This window comes from Taudactylus pleione, unplaced genomic scaffold, assembly GCF_031769625.1.
Source record: "Taudactylus pleione unplaced genomic scaffold, aTauple2 ptg000033l, whole genome shotgun sequence".
Classification (NCBI taxonomy): Eukaryota; Metazoa; Chordata; class Amphibia; order Anura; family Myobatrachidae; genus Taudactylus; species Taudactylus pleione.
In genome coordinates, this window is record NW_028284435.1 from 5,777,278 (window position 1) to 5,796,442 (window position 19,165).

Consider the following 19,165-nt stretch of genomic DNA (forward strand, 5'->3'; position numbering starts at 1 on the left):
CCACTGTTAAGCTTAACTTACAGTTGTTACTGAAGAGACCTTTATGCTGTCTATAGCGGGTACGGTCTCCATTGCCTGCATTGGGGGACCTAGCAAAGCCTAACGGTTCAGTGAAGCCTGCCAGGCTTTGCAGAGTCCCCACCAGTTTGAAGCACTATGCGCATGCTCTTACACCAGTAGCCTGTCACAATAGAGCGATGGTTCTCAAACTGTGGGTTGCGCTCCCAAGGTAGATCGTGTCCATCCCAGCATGGGGTTGCGAGTGCCGGACATCCGCAGCAATGCATGATTCACTAGCAGTATTGCCGCCTTCTTAGAGGAGGCTGTTTATTGGCAGATAGCTGTCGGTCACTATGACCTAGTGGCTCTCCATGAAGTGGCAGCCCCTGACATGTGCGGCTCCCCATCATGTCTTTTCTTCGACCGTCTGTCCGTCCAGCATTACAGACGTGCCCCTGAGTGACTAGAATACATAGGCCCTCATTCAGAGCTGTACGCTCTGAGCAGAGCGCACGCTCTGAATGAGGGCCGGGCTCCATTTTCATGGAGCGTCCTCCTGGACGCTCGTATAGCTGTGGGTCACCACCCACAGGCTATACGAGCGTGCATTGTGATGGCCGCGATGGTCGTGACCATCGCGACCATCGAAATTGCGAGCCGGAGCCTGCGGTTGAGGTTTTCAACCGCAAGCTCCGGAGTGATTTTGGCTCTATCAGAGCCAAAATCACTCCCACTGACATCACTAGTGATGTCAGTGGGCCGGCTTTTGACGGGAGGCGTTCCCGTGGGAACGCCCCCGTCAGGGAGGCACGCCCCCGGCACGCCCACCAAAGGGGGCGTGCTGTCAATCAACATTGACAGCACGCCCCCTTTGATCGGACACAACGAGCAAAGGACTTTCCTTCGCTCGTCGCGTCTGGCGCATGCGCACGACGGAGCACCCTCCGTCGTGCGCATGCTCAGTCCAGAACATCGACCCACTTGCGAGCGGACAGCCGCTCGCGAGTGGGTCTGAATCAGGCCCATAGTTCTACTAGATCCCACTGTCATCACTGTGCATAATCCAGCATACAGTGTGCATACACCTGCTGCACTACAATGCCAAGCATAACGCAAAATCCCCTGGCTGCAATTGGAAATCCTATTAACCTATACCTGCTGTTAACCCTGTGTTATCCTGTACCTACCTGGTTAAGAGCCTGCAACACTGCATCACAGCCAGCAGTGTACCTAGCGAGGATTGCCATACATAATAAATTAACAAAGCTGATGCAAAAAGCCAGCAAATCAGATTCCTGTGTGAACTGCCAGGCTAGGAGCAGCGAAATAGTAAAAAAAAAATATATATTTTTTTAAATGTGGCGTGGGGTTCCCCCTATTTTCCAAAAACCAGCACTGGGCTTAACCAGCCAGGGGGGTAACATTTTTTAGCTAGGAGGTCCCACTGTCATAACAACCAGCCCCTTACTGGTCAGCCCAGGGCTGAAATCCCTTGGGAAGTTGGGACCCCCCAAAAAATGAGGTGCCGACTCCTGAGGCTCTACCCCACATCCCCGGGCAGTGGGTATGGGAGTAATGGTAATAAGAGTTAATCTTTACAGGTGGCCTGTAAAACCCAGCCATGGCATGATGTAATCCCCAACTGCCAGCATGTACGGACATTAATGGCCCACTGGTACCTGTAGTCTGCCTGTAAAAAATATCTTTCAAAAATTTTTAAAAAAGTCTAGAGACACACAAAAAAATTTTTATTACTTTATTGAAAAAACTCCCATACAGCCCTCATTCAGCGGTTTAATATTCACAAAATCCATGAAACAGGTCCACTTCGTTCCATATAGCATCTATGGCATTTTAGAAAAATATCAATCTGACACGGACATGCCCTGTAAAGGTTCTGCATTGCAGAGTGACTGGGTCACTCGCTGTCACTCATTAGAAATGCAGTGCATCCGGAAAGTATTCACAGCGCGTCACTTTTTCCACATTTTGTTATGCTACAGCCTTATTCCAAAATTGAATAAATTCATTTTTGTCCTCAAAATTCTACACACAATACCCCATAATGACAATGTGTAAAAAGTTTTTTTGATATTTTTTGCAAATTTAATAATAAAAAAAAAATCACATGTACATAAGTATTCACAACCTTTGTTCAATACTTTGCTGATGCACCTTTGGCAGCAATTACAGCCTCAAGACTTTTTGAATATGATGCCACAAGCTTGGCACACCTATCTTTGGGCAGTTTCACCCGTTCCTCTTTGCAGCACCTCTCAAGCTCCATCAGGTTGGATGGGAAGCGACGGTGCACAGCCATTTTCAGATCTCTCCAGAGATGTTCAATCGGATTCAAGTCTGGGCTCTAGCTGGGCCACTCATTGACATTCACAGAGTTGTACTGAAGCCACTCCTTTGATATCTTGGCTGTGTGCTTAGGGTCGTTGTCCTGCTGAAAGATGAACAGTCACCCCAGTCTGAGGTCAAGAGCGCTCTGGAGCAGGTTTTCATCCAGGATGACTCTGTACTTTGCTGCATTCAGCTTTCCCTCTACCCTGACTAGTCTCCCAGTTCCTGCCGCTGAAAAACATCCCCACAGCATGATGCTGCCACCACCATGCTTCACTGTAGGAATGGTATTGGTCTGGTGATGAGCGGTGCCTGGTTTCCTCCAAACATAACGGCTGGCATTCACGCCAAAGTTACATTTTTGTCACATCAGACCAGAGAATTTTGTTTCTCATGGTCTGAGAGTCCTTCAGGTGCATTTTGGCAAACTCCAGGCGGGCTGCCATGTGCTTTTTACTAAGGAGTGGCTTCCGTCTGGCCACTCTACCATACAGGCCGGATTGGTGGATTGCTGCAGAGATGGTTGTCCTTCTGGAAGGTTCTTCTCTCTCCACAGAGGAATGCTGTAGCTCTGCAGAGTGACCATTGGGTTCTTGGTCACCTCCCTGACTAGGGCCCTTCTCCCCCGATCACTCAGTTTAGACGGCCGGCCAACTCTAGGAAGAGTCCTGGTGGTTCCGAACTTCTTCCATTTACGGATGATGGAGGCCACTGTGCTCATTGGGACCTTCAAAGCAGCAGATATTTTTTCTGTACACTTCCCCAGATTTGTGCCTCGAGACAATCCTGTCTCTGAGGTCTACAGACAATTCCTTGGACTTCATGCTTAGTTTGTTCTCTGACATGCACTGTCAAGTGTGGGACCATTATGTAGACTGAACTTACCACAGGTGGACTCTAATTAAACTGTAGGAACAGTGGAAACAGGATGTACCTGAGCTCAATTTTGAGCTTCATGGCAAAGGCTGTGAATACTTATGTACATGTGATTTCTTAGTTTTTTTGTTTTTTTTATTAAATTTGCAAAAATCTAAAAAAAAAAAAAAACACATTGTCATTATGGTGTATTGGGTGTAGAATCTTGAGGACAAAAATTAATTTATTCCATTTTGGAACAAGGCACCCGAACAGTTCAGGTTTTAGAAATCTCCATGGTTGAGCACAGGTGGTTAAATCAAATTGACTGAGGTACTAATTAAGTCAGCATGGATACCCTTAAAACCTGGACTGTTAGGGTGCCTTGAGGACTGAGTTTGGGAACCTCTGCAGTAGTATATAGTTCTTAACAGCTGAGAGTGAAGTAGAGTCAGGGAGACTCGCACCTATGGACCAAATGCTTGGCAGAGAGTTCCAGGACAGGCGGATATCCAAAATCAGGGTCCTGGTAATGTAGACAAGGACACACCAGTGGCGTCCTTACCTGACATCACACCTGGTGCGGACCGGGACAGGCATCCTTCACTGCACGCTGGAAAATTACCGGGCGTGGCCTCGCGGGCCGAACCCCCGTTTTCTGTTACACTGGAGTTGCAGGCTGACCCCGAGAACCAGCCTGTTTGATCGCCGGCTCCCTCACTGTGCTAGGAGCCGAGTACTGCACGTAATGTCACTGAGGGGGAGCCAGCACTTTGGTGTCACCCCTCAGCTGGTAACACCCAGTGCGGCCCGCACCCACTTTGTGATGCCAGTGGGACACACACACTGACTGGGTTGGGTATGAAATCCTGGCAGTCAGGATGTCTATCAAAATGCTGACCGCAACATCCTGATACTGACAGGGGTAAGTGTGTTAATCCTTCCCCCTTCTCCCCTTAACCCTCCCATCTTGCACCCTAATCCTAACCTCCCCCCCTCACTCCCCTGGTGCCTAAAGCTAAACCTCCCTTTGTGGCTAGCGGCTAACCTTCCATCAGGATGCTTGCATTGGGATTTAACTGCCTGCGTTAAATCCTGGGTTGGGATTCCACCAGACTGCGGCCCGGCCGTCTGTATTTTAACTACATCTCCACTACAGCAGTAGAAAGTATACCAAACTTTTAGTAACAACTGTACAGGAGCTAGCCTATGTAAACCTAACACCGACAAGGTAATAATGGCAATGAGTGTATTTATGTAGGTCCTGGCCAATCAGCTGCTGGGTAAAAACCATGTGATCAGGGTGTGGTGACTGATCAGCTGCTGGGCAGAAATCGTAAGCAAAGAGTAATGACTGTTCAGCTGTTAGGTAAGGATCAGGATCTGAGGATTCAGCTGCAAATATGAAACCAGTGTTAGCAGCTCAGTAAGCAAGATGAGTAGCAACTTCCAGTACACACAGAAACAACACAGCAGAATCTGGAATGGATTCTGAGACAACAGTCCAGCAACACATAACACTCCCGCACCTACCATACAGGGGTGCAAAGAAGAGCCCAGTGCTGGTTGTCACTCGGGAGGGGGTACCCTATTTTTGGGGGATCCCAACTTCCCAAGGGGTTCCTGCTCTGGGCTGACCAGTTTGGAGTTGATTGACTATGTGTCTCCCTGTTATAGCGTCATCCCTGGTTCAACCCGGTGCTGATCTTTGGAAAATAGGCGCCCCACTCAGTTTTTCCCCCGATTTTACAATGCCATCCCAGACTGAGAGGGGGCTGGTCATCAAATTGTGGGGTGGTGGGGGGGAGCAAAAACATTTTTATTTAATTTGTTGCTCCTTGTCTGGCGGTTCACCCAGGAGTCTGAGTCGCAGGCCGGTTTTTAGCAGCGGCTGTGTTATTTTATTATATGTTGGTCGACATTTTGGTTACCGACTTTATGACTCTTGACATTTTGACTGGCTAAATTTTAACTATTGTCCATGTCAAAGTTCTAATCGTTTACATTTTGACTATCTGAATTTTGATTACATAACCTCCAGAAGGTTACCGGCATTTGTCTATTTCATTTTTAAATTGAAATGATGAATCTGTTCAATAATGGAATTATTTCAGAATGATTTATACATTTTGACATTTTATAAACATATAACCCCAATCATCAGAAAAATGTTTATAAATCCATTTTTAATGCAGCAGAAAGACTATGAAGTCTATTTACTAAGACTTGGATGCGGATAAAGTGAACAGAGATAAAGTCCCAACCAATCAGCTCCTAACTGTCATTTTCTTTTTTTTTTTTAATCTTATAATTTTTGAGTTCTTGAAACACACCCAAACAAAAATAAAAATAATTGCAGTCTAATAACAATATCAGCAGACATAAAATATATCTCAATTCGCGATCGATCACAGAATGATAATCAAATCAAGTGATACATATAGAGAAAACATAAGTCATGATAAATAACAAAAATATAGACCATAGTTATCTCAAACCATACAGATATTACAACGCGGACCCATAGGCACCATCTGGGCCCACGTGATCTAAAACTATAAAGTAGGCTATGTGAGCAAACATAATATCTAGACATTATGTAATCTTCAAAAAATAAGTAAAGTAAAATATAAAAATAAACGAAAAACATTTCCATATCTGCCAATATATAAATGTAAACAAAATTAAAATAATACATAACTCCCATCCCAACTCAACCCTCCCCTTAACCCCCCCACCCTGTATAACCTAACCCCAATCTAGGTATACTTGGATCCCCTACCCCACTACTAACTAATCTAACCTATATAAATACCAAAATCCGCCCCACCCCCCCTCAATACCAAAGAAAACTATAACATGGGCAATAGACTAGATGGTCTTAAACTAGTGGAAACTAACCCCAGCTGAAAACAGGCCTTCGAAACAGATTTAATGAAGAACCCTTTCACCCTCAACAAAAATACAAGGATATAATTAAAGAGCACTTATATATCAGAAATAAACCCCCCACCACCTCCAAGTCCAAATAAAAGATAGTTGACCAGGATAATTGACCATAAGTCAGGCATAACCCGGCTCCCAGGTATAAAAAGAAAAAAAATACCTCCCACATTGAAGCAAAATAAAGTACACTTGTAACATGAGAAATAGGAACATTTGGAAAATCAGGATATATATATATATCAGTGCGGAAAAGTAAAAATATACATAAAAGGCATCAAAAGTGTGACAAATACGTTGGAGTACTAATCAGGCCAAGCCTCAGGCTCATGCAAGACAATAATCATATATACAATTGTGGTGCGCTTAGAGATCTTCCTAATAAGTCTTGTGTACCCTACTGTATTACGGTGAAAATAAATGTATGTTTAAGTCCAAAAAGAATCAATCTGTAGGGAGGGTGTTCTTAAATAGGAATTGCATGCAAGTTCAGTTTTTTCTTATCCCTAAACGGGAAAGTGTCACTACTTATATCCCAGAGTCCAGAAACCGCTCTAAGGGGAGCAATAAATATATAGATGTATAGAGTTTGTAAATAGTTCCAGAGAAAATAATTTGTGATGTCTGTAGGAAGGGTGTTCTGATGTCAGTGCTACGCCTCTTCCTCCTTTCAAGTACGACATACATTAGGCTGTGACAGTAGGAATGTGATATACTTGCTGGAATGCCCATGTCATTTGCAATATGTAGGGCGCACCACTAGGAACTTGAAATATTAACAAAGCAACCGGTAATGGCGTTGGATATATCATTCTCCAAAACTTGAAGATGGATGAACTATCACCAACAGGAGTATCACCACCCTCCAGAGTGGGAATGCATGTCTCCATATCAGCTAGCCGAGTCTCTGTATACGGTAAGTCATAACATGGAAGAGACAACACCTCATGCAGGTTCGCCAGTCGAGCCACGAGCATCTTTAAGGAATCAACAATAGCATTGAAGAGACGATCCATATTATTCAGGGATGGTATAGCCACAGAAGGAGGTAATGGATATCAAATCAGGAGATTAGGGTAATACAAAACTTCCAGGAGATGATCCCTTTAGCCCCGAGACTGTTACTGACACAGAGCAGCACTCCAAGATGGCGGCTGTGGCTGGGAGTTTGCGGGACTGTAAAAACCCACAGAGCACTGTAGTTTGACAGGGACAGGATTTGCCACCTTTCCACCTACCCAGGACACAGACCATGAGACAGATGTAGCCAGCGCTGGAGTCAGGAGCTGCCAAAGCCGGATCCAAGATGGCGCCCACGACGAGGAGACACTGCATGAGGAAACTGTCAGCGCCTGTATCACAGCAGTCAAAGAAGATCGGCAGGCCGAGGGACTCCCGAAACGTGGAGAAGCAAGTTGACAACAGTATGCCAGTGTAAGGGTCCAGGCAAATGATCCAGGATAAGTGGGACGGATGTTTGGGCCTAGGAGCTATGGAGTCAGCTTCCTATCACTAGCTCGTCCAGGCCACGCCCCCCAACTGTCAGTTTTCAAACACACCCTGTGACATGGCAGTTATGAGCAGATTGGCTGGTACATTCTCTCTGTTCACTTTATCTCCATCCAAGACTTAGTAAATAGACCCCTTGAGCTTCTATAGAAGAAAAAGGAGCAGTATACCAGGAGGAGAGTTCTCCTCACTGTTGAAATGCAAAGGGAAATACGAGGAAAGAGTGGGTTTAAAATAGATGTTTGACTGATCTGTGAGTGGGTCCAATGGCGGACTTGCAGGTATTCATAAAAGACCTGGGAAGGGATATCCAATTTTACACACAGCTGGGCAAAAGATAGTTGCCTTCATCTGAAGATAGATCCTAAACATTGACTATACCAAGTTGGCACCACAGACACAAATGTAAATCTGGAATCAATCTAACCAGGCATAATATGTAAATATAAGAGGAGTTTACTCATACATCAGGAGGCTCTTTTCCCCGATCTAACTCGAACCTCCAGTCACAAATGCTGATCGCGGCTGTCTAGGATCACCGATCTGTTGGGGAATTGGGGGAAATCCCCAATTTGCCGTTCCCAATCATATTTTGGTTGGGATTGGCATATAAATGAAATCCAACATGTTGGATTTCAACAATGCCACGACCCCAGCATATGGGGATCGGGGAATTGCGACAATCTGTCACTGATGTATGGGGCCCATAAGGGAAAGATATTGAGTGGGCTTCTTGGTTTACCAATCCACAGCAGGTCAGTTACAGGGGATGGTTTGGATATAGATTTATCAATATTCTCTCACTGTTCAGGGAAATCAGACACAAATCAATCTTTGAAATTGATCCAATAAAACAGGCCAGTTGATAAAATTGAAGTTTAGGCACCACTAAACATTCTTTCCATTTAGATATAAACATTTTAGTTTTTGCAAGTCTGTCCTTCCAAATGAAGGCAAATACAATTGTAACACATTTGTTGAGCATTGGTTGGACAATCAGGTTTGGAATAGCTTGAAAAAAGTATAATATCTTTGGGGAAAAAAAAAATTATTTTGACCAAAGCTATTCTAAATCAGGATTTTGTCAGCTGCATGATTAATATTGTATGTCATAATGCTAAGTCTTTAATTAAGATATGGGAGCCCTGGGCCTCTCATTTCACAGTGTGCCTCCCCTGGCTTCTTAGCAGCTCTTCATTGTCTAATAGCATACACAACATTTTGTTTTCCCCGAGCATGATTGTTCCCCTTCCTCTCTTCCCTGCTTTTCTTCCCCTTCCTTCCAAATCCCCTTCCCTATCCCACTTGTTATTCGTTCCCCTTAGATAAATGCTTCAAGAGAGATCAGCCTTGGTCACCATGTTGTGGGTTTTTTTAATTATTATTTATGAATTGTATTACAACTATTTCTTATAGGATTAGTCCACCTTGTAATAATATGAAAAGCAAATTATGGTTATATTAGGCCACATCTCCAAACTGTCCAGGTCATTCCCCAGTCTGACCAATCTGCTTTCCCACCTCTGATGTCACAGAGTAAGGGCATAATGCAGTTCAGGGAAATGGCTCACTTTGTCCCAGTTGTTGTCATTCTATGAAGGTTTGTTATGGACTGTGTTTTATGGGTTTTAGAGCAGGATAATAATAAATACATTATATAATAGCAATTCAAATTTAGAAATAAGCTTCAGAATGCAGTCTGATTTATGTAGAAGATTTTTGTATTAGAAATGTAATATTCTCCATATATTACATTTTCATTTAAATAAAATATATACATATTATATGACTATAAGGTGATGGTTTTATCAGTGTGGCTATGCAGGCTGAAATTAGAGATATATAAGCAACAGTATGGTATCATGTTTATCCATTGATTTGCCTGTTCTCAGAAGACTTAGAAATATGGATGAAAATTTGATACCTATCCTGAAGATGGCTCCTATCACAGAACCCCATGATGCAATATACAATTGATTAATTTAAAATAGTGTTTAGTAATACATGTAAGCAAATGTATATACCATATGAATTCTTTGTTAAATCTGTAATTGTGTACTAGTGAAATATCCACTTTAACAGGCCTACTTATTAATAATCCCCAAAAGGCTCCCAAAATTAATAATCATTATCACCACATATCGTGGTTATCTGGAATGTATTTCCAGGGTTGTTATGGAGTGCAGACTCCAGGACATGGGCTCAGATAAGAGCCTGTCCCAGAGATGAGTGATTAAGCTAGCACTTTACTTCCAGGTTTGGTCCCAGCCATGCAAGAGGAAGAGCTCCAGATCACCAGGGAGGGATCAGAAGATCACTCTCTGCCTGGGTTTCCCCCATAGGGGACTCCTGTTTGAAAAGCAAAAGACATCTCCAATATCTCCTACTGTGGAGCCTTATTATATAGCTGTGATACTTAATTCTGCCTTAAACATGAAAAAAACTAAAATTCTGCCTTTTTAACCACACCATTAATTTTCCAATGAAGATGGAGACTGGTCAAACATTTAATAAAAGACTAGATAAAAATCCTACTAGATTGTGTATCTAACAAACGTTTAGAAATAGAACATAGGTTGTATTTGCAAAGAAGACCCTTAAGCTGGCCACACATCTAAAGATTATCTGTCCAACCAGCCAACTATTTGATTGGTTGGAATGAAAATCTGGTAATGTATGGGAGTAAGTGATGATCAGCAATTTGCTCCTAAATGCTAGAAAACAGATGAAAATGGTCGTCAGACAAGTTTGTTAAATGTTTGATCTAAATAATTTGTTCAAATAACAGTTTTTGCCCATTTTCCGGCATTTGGGAGCAAATTGCTGATTGTCATTTGCTTTCATACCTTACCAGATTTTCATTCCAACCAATCAACTAGTTGGCTGGTTGGACAGATAATCTTTAGATGTGTGGCCAGCTTTAGGATATAATTTGTTCATTGAATCCCAAAATGCTCACAGAGATGGACCTATCCTTTATAAAGATATAATATACAATGTAAGTTAATTTGAGGAATATATGTCCATAGTAGGTGATCTATAAGTTTTTGTGTTTAATAGAGTAGGACAGACTATAATATTCTTTACTATTGAAGTTTGAATAAACACATATTGTAAACTAGAGAAACAAATAATTTGGTACAGTTAGAAGAGGGAACAAGGCAAATTGAAACGCACAGCAAATCCTCAACATATTATGTCTCTGCCAGGGCGCCAGACTTGCCCAAGTACTTAATTCCCGCCTCCCTCACCCTGACTGGATCTTGGGCACAAATGGAGAGAATTGGAAGTACGTACATAATGATTTCGGAATGGAACCCTACCGTATTGTTATTTCTATGGCTACAGCATTTACATTATATGTAGATAGAAACATGCAATATATGATTACAAGAGAAAAGGTACTAAGCAGTTGATTTGTTATACAACTTATAAACATGGTTATTACAAAATTTATTTTTGCTAAAAACAAAACAGTGTTCTAGCAATAAACTGCATAATACATCAAGAGTCTTGTGTTCATGATTTCTCCTCCGGTCACATTAATCCATCTTCGTTGCACTTCTGAACTTGGTGCTAAACTGTACATTTTGCATCTTGTTTATCTTTGCTATTACTCGCTGAGGAAGAAAGCTGAAAAGTAATGAAAATAAAAATATTACTGTCTCACCATGTGCAATGTAGGGTAACGTACTCAGACAATCTGTCATTTATTTTACCCAGACATGGCATATAAAATTAAACTGTATGTATTTGTATAAAATATGATTGAGACCTGAATATTTGGATAGACCTTAAATTACTAAAAATGTCAATATAATAAGAAAATGCTTGTCAGCCATGCATGTGTATGTTACAACATTTTTTTAACAAACCAAATGACACAAATATATAATCTAAGGGTTCAGAGCCGGACGCTATTTGCGCTCGCTCGTTCAGAAAAAGGGGCCGGCTATTTAAATTGAGCGCTCGCTCTTTGCGGTCTTTTGACGCCTCTATGTCTGAGCGAGCGAACGAAACATGCGCTCGCTATTTTGTAAAGACGCCCCCTGGCTGTTTGCATCATACGTCATCTCCGCTATTTATTAGATTAATCGAGTACATCGAAAGGCGTCTGAACTGCTCGCAGTGCTTGTGGTTGGATTTTCCTACCGCAATCATGCGAACAGTTCAGGCTAAGAGACAACCAAGTGACGTGGCCGATGACGCTGCTTTGTTAATTATGCACACCCTTAAAACGCCCGTTTTGACCATTTGGCACGCCTGCGTTCGGATCTCCACTCCCCGTTTTCAAGCACCTTCCCCTGTTACCACCCACAAACGCCTCATCCTGTCACTCAAATTAGCAGGCACTCGCTATTTTGCGAACACACGATTTCCGAACGCACTGACTGGTTGGCGCATGCGCATTACGACCCATACGCATGCGCAGATGTGCGAACATCGCTCGGAGCGAACGAGCGGCTCTGAATCAGGACCTAAGTCCCCAGTTTAGGGGTCTAATTTGCTAGGCTAATCTCTCTTGCACCACTGGACGGATTTTGATGGGGTTTTTTCACTATTCTATACAGCATTGGTCGAGGAAGGCTTAGGTGTATGAAACATTCATATGTGACAAAAGGGAGCAGAGCAGTGATGCTTTTAGTAAAGCAAAGGGACATATTCAATTGGGTGCGAGTAAAGCAAAAAACCTGCACCTGTGAGGTTTTTCCTGCAGGTGCGGGTTTTTTGCTATTAATTTTGGTGCGTTTTTTTTTTCTATTTTGTGCACCAGGAGGTTTTTATACTCGCGAAAAATCAGTAGGACTTGCTCTGGGACCCTGGCGTAACCCCTCCTAATGACTAATTAAGCTTTTGGAAGTTTCCAATTAGCTTAATTAGTCAGTAATTACTCACCTTCCGAAGCGCTGCATCCAGCGTCGGGACCCGGACTCCAGCAGCAGCTGTGAGTATGCAGTGTGTGTGCATGCATGAGTAAGGGGGACAGACATAAACTGGGGGTCACATACACACACTATAAGAGGTATATTAACCAATAAGATGATGATTTTGGTCCCTTCATCCAGTGAGAAGATAGCGGGGAGGCCACCTGGAGCCGCAGATACCCCCGGGCAGGTAAGTGCAGAAATTTTATATTTTTTTTAAGCGGTGCTGGGTTTTCAGAGCTGAAAACCCCGCAACCACTTTTTAAAAATTGGATTACGTGGGTATTGGGAGCGCGCATACCCACGGTAATCCAAAATTGGGTGCAAGGGGTGCAAGGATTTTTACCTCGCTAAGTCTCGCGCCCAATTGAATATGTCCCAAAGTCACAGAAAAACATCTTGCACCAAGCTGCTATATAGGAGCTGGTCAGAGTGCTGAAACAGCGACAGCCAATCAGAGCTAGCAATGTGCCCTGTTACTTAGTAGCAGCCTAGAGAGAGGAGGGAGTCAGGAAATGAACTGGGGGCCTGATTCAGAGCCGGACGCTCTGACCAGAGCGCTCGCTCTGAATCAGGGTCCTCCTACCTAAAATTGGAGTGGCCTCCTGGCCGCTCGGCAAAGCTGTGGGTGACCACCCACAGCTTATGCAAGCGGCCAAAAAGATGGTCGCAATGGTCAAGACCATCGGGCTTGCGACGAGACCCTGCGGTAGGGTCTCGCTGCTGCAAGCCCAGGAGTGCTTTTGGCTCTATCAGAGCCAAAAGCACTCCCACTGACATCACTAGTGGTGATGTCAGTGGAGTCCATCACCTCCATCTGGCCAGCAATGCCCCCGGCACGCCCACCAAAGGGGGCGTGCTGTCACTCACCATCGACAGCACGCCCCCTTTGGTGCGAGACCCATAGCTCCCTCCGTCGTGCGCATGCGCACTAGGGCACCATCGACCCACTTGCGAGCGCTCAGCGCTTGCGAGCGAGTCTGAATCAGGCCCAGATTCACATCTGAGGCAGACAGAGAGCAAGAGACTGCCTCCAATGAACCCATGAAAATGCTCTGATGCAGACACAGTAGCCTGGAAGGAGCCAGGGGAGGCATAGTGTTCAGGAAATAAAAGAAATAACGATCAAATGGAAATCATTCGATGGTGGCAGACATCGGACCTCCACCATCAAATGGTAAAAATACTACCATTGGAATAAAAACATCAATGGTTAGTAACCATCAGATTCAGATGTCCATCCCTACGCTGAACCTGCAGGCGGACTCTGGCCACCACTCCTCCACCATGAAGTGCTCCTTCTCCAGCGAGATGTTCCTGCTCAGCCACACACCCTCGGTTAACAGGTGGCATCTTCCATGGAAGTCAGCACTGTTCTCGGACAGGGGCACCACGGCAAGGAAGCTCAACAGGAAGCCTAGAAAATACAGGCTACAATGTGCAAAGAGAACATTGCATATCACCATGTTCGGCAGCTGCGTAGGGGTGCGCATGGAAGCTGCAGGATATATGCACAGGTGCCCCAGGCCCAGGTACATGCTGCTGATAATGCTTATGGTAGCTGCAATACAAATCTCTCTGTCCTTCCCAGCACTTCGAAGTTGTTCACAGACATATCAGAGCAAACACCTGAGTGACAGGCTATTGGTCTCCTAGTTAACAGAAAGATGTTCACAGGATCATGGACAATTATTTATAATAGTAGTAGAACTGGGAGAGGTCAAGCTGGGCTTTAGTTTCATGCATGTGATGGGTCTCTGTGTATGTTCTTTATAGAGTAGGACAGACTTGAACATGCTATTCTTTACTTCTGAAGTTTTAATAAACATATAGTAAACTAGACAAGGACCAAGAATGTGGAAAAGTTAGAAGAGGGAACAAGGCTAAATGAAACACATAGCAAATCATCAGCATATTATATCACAACTGAGAGGGAGTGCATAAAAATTAGTTTAAGTAAGAAGTTATGGTTTGGAAGGGGAACAAGGAAGGGTTTTGTACTGTAAGTCGATGTTTTTGTGTTTGCTCGTTTGTTTATTTACTTTGTGAGGCACTGCAGAACCCTTGTGGCGCCATATAAGTAAAGGATAATAATAAGGGTAAGAGAGGGTGGTTATCTACCTGTAACCAAACTGTAACTGATTGGCAGAGGGTGAGGATGTACCCTGGCAAAACTACATTACGCTGCAGGATTTAGGGCAGCACAGACAGTGTAATGGTTAGCATTATTGCCTCACAGCACTGAGGTGGTAGTCATTTCCAACTATGGCCCTAACTGTGTGGAGCTGGTGTATTCTTCCTTCCACAATCCAAAAGCTATACTGTGCATGCGTGTGTACGTGTTTGTGGTAGGGAACATAGATTGTAAGCTCCACTGGGGCCATGTGAATGGCCAAAAATATTCTCTGTAAAGCACTGCGGAATATGTGTGCGCTATATAAATAACTGGCAATAAATATTTAAATAACAATAAAGATTTGTGTGTATATTTGTTTGGTGATACTGGTTGGGGGCAATTAAGAAATTCAGTCAGGTTTGATATTAGGATAAATGGTAAAATACAGCTGCCCAGTACTTGTGTATTGTTTTCAAAAGTAAGGTACTATGGGGGTCATTCAGACCCACTCGCGAGCGGCAGTACGCTCGCAAGTGGGTCGATGTTCCCCACTGCGCATGCGCACGACGGAGGGAGGTCCGTCGTGCGCATGCGCGAGACCCGGCGAGCGACAGGCTTCCCATCGCTCCGGGTCTCGCACCAAAGGGGGCGTGCTGTCGATGTTGATTGACAGCATGCCCCCTTTGGTGGGCGTGCCGGGGGCGTGCCTGCCAGACGGAGGCGTTCCCATGGGAACACCTACCGTCTGAAGCCGGCCCCACTGACATCACTAGTGATGTCAGTGGGAGTGATTTTGGCTCTGATAAAGCCAAAATCACTCCAGGGCTTGTGGCTGGGAAACCCGACCGCAGGGTTTCCCTCGCAAGTCCGATGGTCGCGATGGTCAATACCATCGCGACCATCTTTTTGGACGCTCGTATATGCTGTGGGTGGTGACCCACAGCTATACGAGCGTCCAGGAGGACGCTCCATTTTAATGGAGGAGGGCCCTGATTCAGAGCGAGCGCTCTGGTCAGAGCGTCCGGCTCTGAATCAGGCCCTATATTCCAAAAATAAACATTTTCATCATAATTGTTATTTTGATTAAATTCTTACTTTTTCAGTACTAAAAATGTTTTCACTGATGAAGGGACCAAAATCATTTTCTTATTGGTTAATATGCCGTCCACAAAACTTGTTGCGACATCCTCAGGTTTCAGGACTGGCCATAATCTGAAGAAAAAAAAACAGTTTGTGGAACAGTGGACATTTTTAATAAAATGCTAAAAAATACTGGAAATGCCTGAATGCTTAAAATATTTATTTTGAAAACTTATGTTATTGCTGTGGTACAGGTTACTCTAAGAAAGAAAGAAAAAAACAGAAAACCTTAAATCAGTGATTCCCAAACTTTCTTGAATGATGGTACCTTGGAGTATCAGCATTTTGTTCATGTCACCCCTTGGCCAAAAGTGTTTTATTGAGAAATTCAGGAAAAATAATAAATTAAGCAGATTGTGACAACCTGTCATACTTAGGTTCAATTATGTGGTGGTTGCTCTTCTGTTTGTCCACATATATTATGATCGTTAGACATCAGCTCTGGTTTTGCCTATCACACTGACCATTTTATTTGGTCCTGGGTCATCAACCCGTTGCACCCCTGCAAGGGCCCCGCAGTACCTCAGAGTGCCACGTCCACTACATTATCCATTTAACTGACGTGGTCACATGGAATGCAAATGCAGCCAGCTGGCCCCACCCCACTTTGTTTTTGGAGAGGAAATCCGTTCTACACATGTGCAGAACAGATCTCCTCTGACTCCGTGGACTCTCCAGCAGAACGGGCAATTTCTGACCGGTTTTGGCGGAAAAAATTATCAGCTGGTTAAACATAAGAGGAGTTTGACAGGCTGATGTGTGAGCAAGCCCTCTGTGAGTGAAACGCGCGTCAAACCATAGCAGGTTCCGGTCTGTGCAGACGGTGCTGCTAACACTGGCACTCACTGAACCGACTATAATCTCAGGTACCTTGTACAGGAACTCTCTCATCTGGTCCCCTGGCCACCCCCTGCAATACTTTGTACCAGGGGGGATCTTGGGTTAACTTTCATAGAGAAAGCAGAAGCGCCTCTCTTTTTTCTGCCCTGGAACGATCAGGAGATTCTCTCATCCATTGTTCAATGTCCCTGAGGCAAACAATTGGACAGTAGAAATCTCAGGGTGTGAGTACAGGACATCTTTATCACTGGTCTTACACCTATTTGAATTGTACTTATATGAATACTTGATTTATGCAGCAAACATATTGAATATCGAGAATTCTTGTCAAAATTGTTTTGTTATACAATAACCTGCTGCATACTGCATTCATACAAATAATCTGATGAACACTGTAATAGCCTGCTGCATACTGCATTCATACAAAAAATCTGATAAACACTGTAATAACCTGCTGCATACTGCATTCATACAAATAATCTGATAAACACTGTAATAACCTGCTGCATACTGCATTCATACAAATAATCTGATGAACACTGTAATAACCTGCTGCATACTTCATTCATACAAATAATCTGATGCACACTGTAATAACCTGCTGCATACTGCATTCATACAAATAATCTGATGTACTCTGTAATAACCTGCTGCATACTGCATGCACACAAATAATCTGATGAACACTGTAATAACCTGCGGCATACTGCATTCATACAAATAATCTGATGAACACTGTAATAACCTGCTGCATACTGCATTCATACAAATAATCTGATGAACACTGTAATAACCTGCTGAATACTGCATTCATACAAATAATCTGATGAACACTATAATAACCTGCTGCATACCGCGTTCATACAAATAATCTGATGCACACTGTAATAACCTGCTGCATACTGCATTCATACAAATAATCTGATGAACACTGTAATAGCCTGCGGCCTACTCATGCATTCATACAAATAATCTGATGCACACTGTAATAGCCTGCTGCATACTGCATTCATACAAATGATCTGATGCACACTGTAATAACCTGCTGCATACTGCATTCATACAAATAATCTGATGAACACTGTAATAACCTGCTGCATACTGCATTCATACAAATAATCTGATGCACACTGTAATAACCTGCTGCATACTGCATTCATACAAATAATCTGATACACACTGTAATAACCTGCTGCATACTTAATTCATACAAATAATCTGATGAACACTGTAATAACCTGCTGCGTACTGCATTCATACAAATAATCTGATGCACTCTGTAATAACCTGCTGCATACTGCATTCATACAACTAATCTGATGAACACTGTAATAGCCTGCTGCATACTGCATTCATACAAATAATCTGATGCACACTGTAATAACCTGCTGCATACTGCATTCATACAAATAATCTGATAAACACTGTAATAACCTACTGCATACTGCATTCATACAAATAATCTGATAAACACTGTAATAACCTGCTGCATACCACGTTCATACAAATAATCTGATGAACACTGTAATAGCCTGCTGCATACTTCATTCATACAAATAATCTGATGCACACTGTAATAACCTGCTGCATACTGCATTCATACAAATAATCTGATGTACTCTGTAATAACCTGCTGCATACTGCATTCATACAAATAATCTGATGTACTCTGTAATAACCTGCTGCATACTGCATGCACACAAATAATCTGATGAACACTGTAATAACCTGCGGCATACTGCATTCATACAAATAATCTGATGAACACTGTAATAACCTGCTGCATACTGCATTCATACAAATAATCTGATGAACACTGTAATAACCTGCTGAATACTGCATTCATACAAATAATCTGATGAACACTATAATAACCTGCTGCATACCGCGTTCATACAAATAATCTGATGCACACTGTAATAACCTGCTGCATACTGCATTCATACAAATAATCTGATGAACACTGTAATAGCCTGCGGCCTACTCATGCATTCATACAAATAATCTGATGCACACTGTAATAGCCTGCTGCATACTGCATTCATACAAATGATCTGATGCACACTGTAATAACCTGCTGCATACTGCATTCATACAAATAATCTGATGAACACTGTAATAACCTGCTGCATACTGCATTCATACAAATAATCTGATGCACACTGTAATAACCTGCTGCATACTGCATTCATACAAATAATCTGATACACACTGTAATAACCTGCTGCATACTTAATTCATACAAATAATCTGATGAACACTGTAATAACCTGCTGCGTACTGCATTCATACAAATAATCTGATGCACTCTGTAATAACCTGCTGCATACTGCATTCATACAACTAATCTGATGAACACTGTAATAGCCTGCTGCATACTGCATTCATACAAATAATCTGATGCACACTGTAATAACCTGCTGCATACTGCATTCATACAAATAATCTGATAAACACTGTAATAACCTACTGCATACTGCATTCATAC

At 43.1% G+C, this 19,165-nt stretch overlaps 1 protein-coding gene across 1 annotated transcript in view; it reads right to left on the reverse strand.

Annotated features, from left to right (window-relative positions):
- Positions 1-11,190: 11,190 nt before the first annotated feature.
- The window catches only part of LOC148538898 (17-beta-hydroxysteroid dehydrogenase 13-like), a 79,985-nt gene continuing 72,010 nt past the window's right edge, over positions 11,191-19,165 (reverse strand). The window contains exons 6-7 of the mRNA XM_088452117.1: positions 15,793-15,909; positions 11,191-11,289 (exon numbers count right to left, since the gene is read on the reverse strand). Coding sequence (XP_088308243.1) covers positions 11,199-11,289; positions 15,793-15,909 — 208 coding nt within the window. The 3' untranslated portion in view covers positions 11,191-11,198. The remainder of the gene's footprint in view (positions 11,290-15,792; positions 15,910-19,165) is intronic.